Here is a 9,284-nt window from a genome sequence, read left to right as displayed (position 1 = left end):
ACATATTTTGTTCACTAATGTGTAATTAATTAATTAATGATGTCTCACTCTATCACAGGTTCAAATGTGGTTACATTTCACTGAAGCAATGTGGAGAAATCTCACCTCAACAATGAATAAACTCTAAACACAAAATCTCCTTTAAAATACAAAACCTCCACAAAACACACAGACACAAAACCTTCAGAAAACAGACACAAAAAGACACACAAAACCTCCTTCAAGACACAACTTTCACAAAACAGACACCAACAGACACAAAACCTTTAAAACACAAAACCTCCACAAATACACACAAATCTTCTACAAATACACTCCAGACCTCTACAATGACACACAAAATCACCACAAATACACACAAAAGTTTTTTGTGTATTTGTGAAGGTTTTGTCACAAGACCTTCACGAATACACAAAAAACTCACAAATTCACACAAAACTTCCACAATGACACACAAAACCTTCATAAATGCACACAAAACCTTCAGAAATACACAAAACCCCCACTAATACACACAAAATCTCCACAACCTCCACAAGTACACACCACACCTCCCCTAATACATACAAAATCACCACAAAGAGACACAAAACCTTCACAAATACACAAAAAACGTCCACAAATACACACAAAACCTTCACAATGACACACAAAACCTTCACAATGACACACAAAACTTCCACAATGACACACAATCTACACAAGTACACACCACACCTCCCCTAATACATACAAAATCACCACAAAGAGACACAAAACCTTTACAAATACACACAAAACCTTTACAAATACACACAAAACCTTTACAAATACACACAAAACCTTCACAATGACACACAAAACCTTCACAATGACACACAAAACTTCCACAATGACACAAAACCTTCACAAATACACAAAAAACCTACACAAATAAACACAAAACTTCCACAGACAGACAGACAGACAGTGTGATGGGTCCCTGATGATGTTTTGAGCTTTTTTAAGGCACCTTGCACTGCACAGTTCACCTCGGGAGGGGAGAGAGCAGCCAGTGACCTTCTTTGCAGTGTTGATGACCCTCTGGAGGGCGTTTGAGGATACTGACATAATTAGATCAGCAGAGGCACGGAGGCCCTGGGTCAGAGGTGAAGGACAGTATGATATGATATACACCCCAGAACAGGTGCCTTTCTTGTTCTTCTGTCCCTCTCTTAATATGAATCATATGATATAACTAAGTTTTTGACCAAAACAAGCTCGGTATATAAGGAGCTGTCTGCATATTGTCGGCAGAGTTTTCATTATTCGGCTTGTTGCATCTGCTAATTTGCATCGTTTTACCAACTCCAGGACCAAAGTGTCACTGAAACTATTTTTTGATGGATTAATATTTCATTTTCATTTGTAGATTGTATTTATTAAAATATCAAATAATAGATTACTTTGTAATTTAGTCTATTTTTTAATAGATTAATACATTTATTTGTAAACTAATTTATTAATGCCTATATTTATTGTACAATTAGTTAAATGTTTTATTAATATTTCCGTTTTTTCAATAGCTTCCAGGTCATGTGACCCATTGACTCAGAATCATGTACTGGTTGAATGAGAAACACCTCTTTTAATTAGATTTTGGTGCTTTTTATTAATATTTTTCATGAAAAATCTGCATTTTTTTCAATAGTTTCCATCTCATGTGACCCACTGACTCAAGATCAGTTATATTACTACAGCTGATTAGTAGGACTCACTTCTTTTCATCAGATTTTGGTGGCTCTTACATTTGTTATTAATATTTTACATGAAAACTCAGCATGTTTTTTTTCAATAGCTTCCAGGTCATGTGACCCAAAATCAATGCTGAAGTGTCTTCATGTACTGGTTGTATTACAACCCAATAAAAACAGTGGTCTCCGACTGTACACGCGTCTGTTTCATGTCAGAATAAAACCAAACACACGTTCAGATAACGTCTTTATTCATGTTTAACTGAGTTCAACATTCACATGTAAACGTCTGAGCTGCACAATTTTGTAGCTTCTCTGAACTGTCGCCGCTGCATTCTGAATTTAATTTAATTTAAAAAAAACCTTCATATCGTCACAATAAGGCAGTTAAGTATGTGTCAGGAAATGTGACCACTTGCTGGCAGATTCCACATCCCAGTCCACGTCCATACTGGAGAGTTGCACACGGTGGATGGACAGACGTCTTTCAGCACCATAAATACTTTAGTGTGGGCAGCTCCGATGGACGTAACGTGCTCCTTCAGTTACACTTTGTGGTGATGCTGTGAGGAACATCAGGACGGCACAGCACAAAAAACAACTTCACTGGGATGAGGTATCAATGCACCTCCACATCTCTGCTGCACAGTCACTTCACAGAAACACCTGCTGCTGCTGAGGGACGATACAGAGCTGAAATCAATCAATAATCGATTACTCCACTGTTTGTCAGTGTCTGTAAGGTCCCCGTCAGAGCCCGCAGATCGGCTCCTCTTCATTGTTTTTGTGTGTTTCAGCCTTTTATTCTCCTCTAGCTCTCCCCGACTATGAGGCTGCAGCTCGTCCCGGTTTCCTGCAGAGGGCGCCTTTCCTCCACAGCGCTGACGTCTGCGATGATGCTGACGGGGTCGTAGTGCTCCTCAGGTGGGTGCGAGTCCTGCATGGCCATGTACATGGACGACTTCGGGGCCTGAGGGGCAGAAAGGAGGCGAAATGGTTTTAGTGTCACGGTTAGAGAAGACGACGTGTGAGAAATGGATCTGAGTTCTGACTTCACTGTTAGAAAACTCACTTTTTTCATTTTGACTTTTCTTTTCAGATGTTTAAAGTCGGAAATTTGACTGTTTTCCCAGAAGTGTGACTTCTTTCTCAAACTTCTCCTCCTGACTGTTTTTCCCTCAGATTCAAAGTTCAAAGTTGGATTTTTAAGTGTTTTTTCTCAGAACTGTTCTCTCAAAATTCCTGTGACTTTTGTTCTTGTAATTCTGAGTTTAAAGGTTGAATCTGATTGTTTTCTCAGAATTCTTCCAACTTCTTTCTCAGGATTGTAACTTTTTTCAGTTTAAAGTTGGAAATCTGACTGTTTTCTCAACTTTCCTCTGATGTTTTTCTTAGAATTCTGAATTCAAAGTCAGAATTTTTACAGTTTTCTCAAAATTCTCCTGACTTTGTTTTTTGTTTCCACAAACCCGTGCAGACGTGTAAACACACACACCTCTTTGAAGCGCTGCGGCAGCGTATCCTTCGGACAGAGGAGGTTGGATATACGTTGCCGATACACCACCGCCACCACCACCGCCGCTGTTACCACGGCAATGGCCAGGAACGTAACCACCGCTGCCACCCAGGGAACCTGTTTTGCTGCAGAACAATCGGACCGAGAACAGCAGAATCCATCAGTTTGTTTCTCACTTTACTTCACTGCTGCAGGAGCAGCTTCATTTGAATTAAACACGCTAATCTGCAACAGAACACACGATGGCTGAATTTTTATTTTTGGGTGAACTTTTCCTTTAAGATGCTTACTGCTGGTGGTGCGTTCACAGACGGGTCTGCTGGGCTCGCTGGGGTTGGGGTTCATCTTGGCGTTGATTTGGACCTGGACGCAGTACGAGGTCCAGAGCTCCAGTTTATCCAGAACGTACCGGCTCTGCTGTATGTCGCTGAGGCTTCTGGCCTGTAGGAAGTGACAGAGGAGGTCAGGTGTGTGCAGCAGCGACAGGTAAACCACAGAGACCACGAGGTGAGACGAGAGGTGACAGAGAGACAGTCTGCTGCCTGTCTGATCCTCCACCACTAAACAGTTGAAAATCATCTGATGGTTTTTGGATTTTGACTTTTTTTCCCGAAATTCAGATTTTAAAGTCAGATTTCGACAGTTTTCTCAGAATTCTTCAAACTTTTTCTCAGAGTTTTAACTTTTTCCTTGAATTCTGAATTTAAAGGGGGGATTCTTACTGTTTTCTCAAATTCCTCCAATTTTTTGTCAAGATTTTGACTTTTTTGAGTTTAAAGTTTGAATTCTGACTTTCAAGACGTCTTTTACATCCTTGACGTGCAGTCGTTTTTTTAAACTCTCTTCAGGCGGGTTTGTCTGCAGCTACAGTGGAGCTTTTTAGCTTGAAACAACGTCTTTTCAAATCAATTTGTTCCTTCAATAACTATGAGATGGCCAAGAAAGCAGATCAGATCCCCCAAACTAATAATTAATAAAGTTTTGCTCCTCCCGGTGTTTCACACAACATCCCACCTCCTTCTCATGGCCTTCCTTCCAGTAGCTGAGGTTGTAGTTGACAGTTGCAGAGCCGTAAACATCCTTCAGTGTGGAGAGAGCGAACTTTGGATCTGTGATGATGACATCTATCGAATCCTCAGTGGAGGTGAGAGAGACGTTGGGTGGACCGATGATGGCTGAGGGAGGGAAGAGAGGGACACAATGTGACGAGGGAGCTAACACGGCTAAAGCAACATGATGGTGGGACTGAAATAAAAGACGTCACATCCTGAGTTGACGCAAAAATGTCTTTTGCCTTTAACTCAAATTTCTTTGCTGAACTAAAGTCAGTAAAACATCAGGAAGATAAAACCACCACAGCAGCAGCATGTTTTGCATATCAAGTTGTGTTTACAGTACGATGATGCAAATTCTGCAGCTTAGCGTGGACTTCAGTTAATCCCCGAGTTTGGCATGCAGGCACAGATCGCTCAGAGCTGGCAGCGGGATGTGTGTTCATCAGTGTGTTAATTAAAGGTACGTGTAACTTCGGAGCCAAATATCCAGCCAAAAAGTAAGTTTGCAACTAACAACTGTTTCTGTTGCCAGGTACAGTGACACACATCCTTCACAGAAACTAAGAAACACCCATTAGGTTTGTTTTACTATGAAATCTGGAGATTAACAGGAGAAATTACCAATCGAGAGCACAGCAGGAGAAAGGGTCCAAGCGTGGAGGCAATGTGAAGCTCATTCTTAAGAGCCGGTGTTTGGTTGGCATGAAAACACAATTCTGAATATTATATTCATACTTACTGTGAGCCGAATTAACAAGAAGGCCCAAATAATTAAGAATTTGTCAGAGACAGCGTTTCACAGCGATTATAAAGTTTCTCTTAACTCAACAACTCACTAAATTGAGTGATTTTTTAAGGGAGTCTGGGGAGTTGGGTTTGAATTTTCAGCCGATTTGTTACAAGTTACATCTTTTACATTACACATCATCAACTGGAATCATTCAGCGAGTCTGTAACTACAGTTTAGTTGAAGTGTAAGATTGTATTTGATGAGAAACGTCACTGTGCAGATCTGTAATAAAAATGTTTTGAAGTGAAAAGCTGTGCAGACACACAGAGTTTGGACTCACTGTCTCTCTCCAAAAAGATCTCTTCACTCTGCACCCAGTCGGAGCTCTCCGCCCCCAGCAGCGCTCGCACTCTGCCCCTAAACTTCCCGTACACGGACATGGACAAGTTCGGTTGGCTGCTGAAGTCACATTGGAGTTGGGAGGTGTTGGTACAGCCCGCTCTGAAGTCTGAGGGAAATCGGCTCCTGTGGACAGAACACAGTGCTGCTAGGTCAGATGTGATGACTCGAGTATTTCTCTGACTTTCCCTCTCTACATCTGAACTTTCTCCTCCTCACAGCTGCAGAAAGTTTCTTATTTTCTCTCTTTGTTGCTGCTCGGGACGCTTTACCAACCCAACATGTGGCTGTTTGACGTCCTGGGAATGAGACTCAACTATCAACTATCTTTGTGGTGCGTTCAGGAACAGCTGGGACAAATCCTACTGACTCTACCTTTAACTTTAATAGTCTTTGAATTATATTAATATGACGTGAGCTTCAGTTAGCTTTGACCACAGATGTCCTTCAGAGGGAGACTTTTTACTCTGATACTCTGAGTACATGTCAGAGCCTGTACTCTATTACTTTTACTGGAGTAAAGAAGTACTTCTACTTTTACCAGAGTCTGTTTTTACACAAGTATCTGAACTTCTAACACTGATTTGAACTGCACAAGTCATAAGTTCACAGTAAATGGTGTCAAAGTAAAAGAGGAACAGTGAGGTCATTGTTCTCACTTATTGTCAACAGTGTGTAATGTGTTTTACGTGTGTTATGTGTGTGTGTGTTTATTAGTACGAGTCAGTCACAGTGTGCCGGCTCTTTCCCAGAAGAGAAGCTGCTTCTGTACACACTCTGATGTTGTTGCAGATAAGAGGAGGGAGTCGCTGCTCACAGTTCGACAGTTAGTTAAATGATGCGTCTGATAAAATCTGGCTGTTAAACCCTCGAGTACAAACACACTCAGCTGCCTCTCAGATTACAGAAACCACTTCACAAATACGACCACCGCCACGCAGAATCATTCAGACTGATCGCAGCACTTCACTTCACACAAACGTGAGATAATGTGCTCACATGCAAAGCAGCATTTAAACAGCCTGGTGTTTGTGTCAGAAGAGTCAGATCTCTGAGCGATGGAGGACTAATTAAAACTGGATTCTAACCAAATCTGTCCACTGTAGAGCTGCTGCTAATGATTATTCTCATTCTTGATTATTTTCTCTATTAATTGATTAGTTGTTTGGTCTAGAAAATGCCAGAAAATGCTAAAAAAAAATCTTGTTTTGTTGTTTGTTTACTGTCACAACAATATTCACATTTAAGCAGCTGGAATCAGAGAAATTTGACTTGTATTTCCTTTAAAAATGAGTCAAACCGATTAATCAATCATTAAAATGGTTTAATCGATTAGTCGTAGCAGCTCTCCTCTGCTGTGTGCGTATAACTTTTATCTTTTCACTCTCCAAATTCAGAGTCTTCATAGTAAAAATAGATGAAGAAAACCAAAATATATCTGACAAAGTTACTTATTTATTGATTAGACTGGAAAGATATCTGATAATGAAAACAATCCCAGCTGCAGCCCTGGAGATCAGCTGTTGATTTAAACAGCTTTGACAGCTGTGCAGCAATAACACAGACTGACAAAGCAGTGTTTGCTGAACCAGAGAGGGAGCTGTGATTAGTGTTGACTCACTTGTACTGTGGCGTGTAGACCAGGCCGCTGGCTGCTCCTGCAGGCGGGTCCCACCTCAGCACCAGGTTCATGTTGTAGGAGGTCCATCTGACGTTTGTGGGTCCGCTGAGGGCTCCTGATACCGCTGCACAGTCCAAATAAAATAAAATATGACAAGTGACAGGAATCCAAACGAGCGTCAGGCTATTAGAAACACTGTTTTGTAAGATAAAAGTAGACACATGAGGTGAGAACATGGCTGGTGTAACGTCTTCTTACAACCGACCCTGAACCAAATCTGATTTAAAAACCTGAAGACCTACATAAACTACAAAACTCGCTGGCTCGCTAATCTAATTCATTAGGCCACTCAAGGTTGCTTGCTAGCTAGACAGCCTATATAGAATTGCAAATATAAAACATTAGCCTTCCTGGCTGACGCAATACAATAAATTAATTTTGCTATTGATGTACAAATCAAATGTGATTAAATTCAAATTACATGATAAGTTAATGATAATTAGCATGCTCAGCAGAAACTGAAGACAGACACGACAACGTAAATAATAAATTATCTTTTTTTCATTTTGAGTGTTTGACTGATTAATTTAGTGTATTTTAGACAACATCACAACTGTCCCTGAACTCAGGTTCATTTATATTTTAAAAACCTAAAACTAAAAACCTACATAAACTAGTTTAAAAGCAGCACGCTAAGCTTATCTAGTTTACACAGGCCAGGCTAGCTAACTAGCTAGCTAGCAAGACAGCCTAGATAGATTAGCACATATCAAAAAATTAGCCTTTCTGGCAAATGCTGGCATGTTTTCAGAAATGTTATTAATTATGTACTGTCTCTGTCAAATTAAGTAATAAAACAAAATAAAGAGTGCGTTTAATGTATAAATTTAAAGTAAAATGTCATTTTACATTCAAATTACATGATAATTAGCATGCTAACAGTCAGGGGAAACTGACGACAGACACAATAAGGTGAATGATTAATTATGACTGTGACTATTATTATTATTATTATTATTATTATTATTATTATTATTTGCAATCTTAAGACCATTTAAATTCTCGGTACAGTAGCTGACACACTGAAGTTAAAGCTAACAGGCTAACTCACTGAGTCGGCTCATATAAACAGAGAGAGAGTTCACTCAGGATAAACAACGCATTTGTTTTCTTTTTAAATACATATTATTTATTATAAACACAGTCTACAGGGTTAGAAACCGTCTGTGCGGGACAAAAAGTCAAATAAACGTGAATATAAACACGTTTCCGTGCACTGACCGACTACTCTCATTACTAGAGACGAAGAAGAAAGTGTGTAAGGGTGCTCGCAGGCACCAAAACTCGCGTCGTTTCTGACACAAGTCGGTTTAAAAACTCAAACTGAGGAACCGCGTTGAACAAACTTCTGCTATTAACGCGTTTAAACGTCAACACGTGGCTGTATCGATCCTCTCGGAGCTCAGAAGAGGAACAACACGCAGCAGCAGATCACTGATCAGAGGTTATCGATTACCTGCCGGTCCGTGTAGTGTTGACAGCGTCAGGATGAGGACACGAACACCGGCTGACATGTTGCCCGAAGTCTTCCTCTGTCACTCTGTTCTGTAGTCCAGCTGTGTGTGCGTGTGTGTGCGTGTGTGTGCGTGAGTGTGTGTTTCATTATAAACAGTGTGTTTCCTGGTAAGGCTCGGGAGCAGGAGGCGGGGGGAAGCCCGCGGAAACGAAACTTGTCCCCGCACAGAAACACGTCTGCTGCTTCGAGGAAACAGCCAATCACCGTCCAGTGTTATAAATATTTATATATATTTATATATATTTATATAAAGGCATCGCCCACCTGTTGTGTTGTCTCAGTGAGGCGTGTTAAATGTGTTGCGTGTGTCCAGTTTGCGTGTTTTTTTGTCGGTGACAAGTGCGCAAACACTTGCAGCAGGGGCGGACCGAGGCTGTGGAGGGGCCCGGGGCGGGACGGACCGGGGGGCACCAGGGGGCCAACAGGGGGCCCGGAAGTCAAACACGAGGAAAAGTAATATTATTCCTTATATTTTATTGGTAATAATGAAAGCCCTGCATACTTATAGTCTTAAAGTATCTGGTAATAAATGTACTCAAATATCAAAAGTAACTTTCTGCCACTAAATGTACTTAAGTATAGAAAGTTAAAGTAAATTATACATACATGTGTAGTTACATGTATGTATACTGTAAACAATGGTTTGATGTTCTATTGGATTTTTACTTGTAGTAA

General features: G+C 40.6%; 1 protein-coding gene across 1 annotated transcript; it reads right to left on the bottom strand.

Moving 5' to 3' along the window:
• Nucleotides 1-1,946: 1,946 nt before the first annotated feature.
• Nucleotides 1,947-8,697, bottom strand: LOC141002949 (interleukin-10 receptor subunit beta-like). Its single transcript, XM_073474385.1, has 7 exons — nucleotides 8,550-8,697; nucleotides 7,034-7,157; nucleotides 5,354-5,538; nucleotides 4,243-4,403; nucleotides 3,519-3,669; nucleotides 3,208-3,353; nucleotides 1,947-2,682 (listed from the first exon to the last, which is right to left on the bottom strand). The coding sequence occupies exons 1-7, from the start codon at nucleotides 8,605-8,607 to the stop codon at nucleotides 2,524-2,526; spliced, it is 984 nt and encodes a 327-aa protein (XP_073330486.1). The 5' UTR covers nucleotides 8,608-8,697; the 3' UTR covers nucleotides 1,947-2,523.
• Between the last annotated feature and the right edge of the window lie 587 nt (nucleotides 8,698-9,284).

The sequence above is a fragment of the Pagrus major genome, chromosome 9 (genome assembly GCF_040436345.1).
Source record: "Pagrus major chromosome 9, Pma_NU_1.0".
Taxonomy (NCBI): domain Eukaryota; kingdom Metazoa; phylum Chordata; class Actinopteri; order Spariformes; family Sparidae; genus Pagrus; species Pagrus major.
This window is presented reverse-complemented; position numbering and strand designations above follow the sequence as displayed.

Excerpts from the sequence above, each read along its gene's own strand:
- LOC141002949 (XM_073474385.1), bottom strand. The coding sequence starts at position 8,607 with ATGTCAGCCGGTGTTCGTGTCCTCATCCTGACGCTGTCAACACTACAC. Across the intron at positions 3,670-4,242 it reads AGGAAGGCCATGAGAAGGAG|GCCAGAAGCCTCAGCGACAT; the intron begins GTGGGATGTTGT and ends CACTTCCTACAG. Across the intron at positions 3,354-3,518 it reads CTGTGAACGCACCACCAGCA|CAAAACAGGTTCCCTGGGTG; the intron begins GTAAGCATCTTA and ends ATTGTTCTGCAG.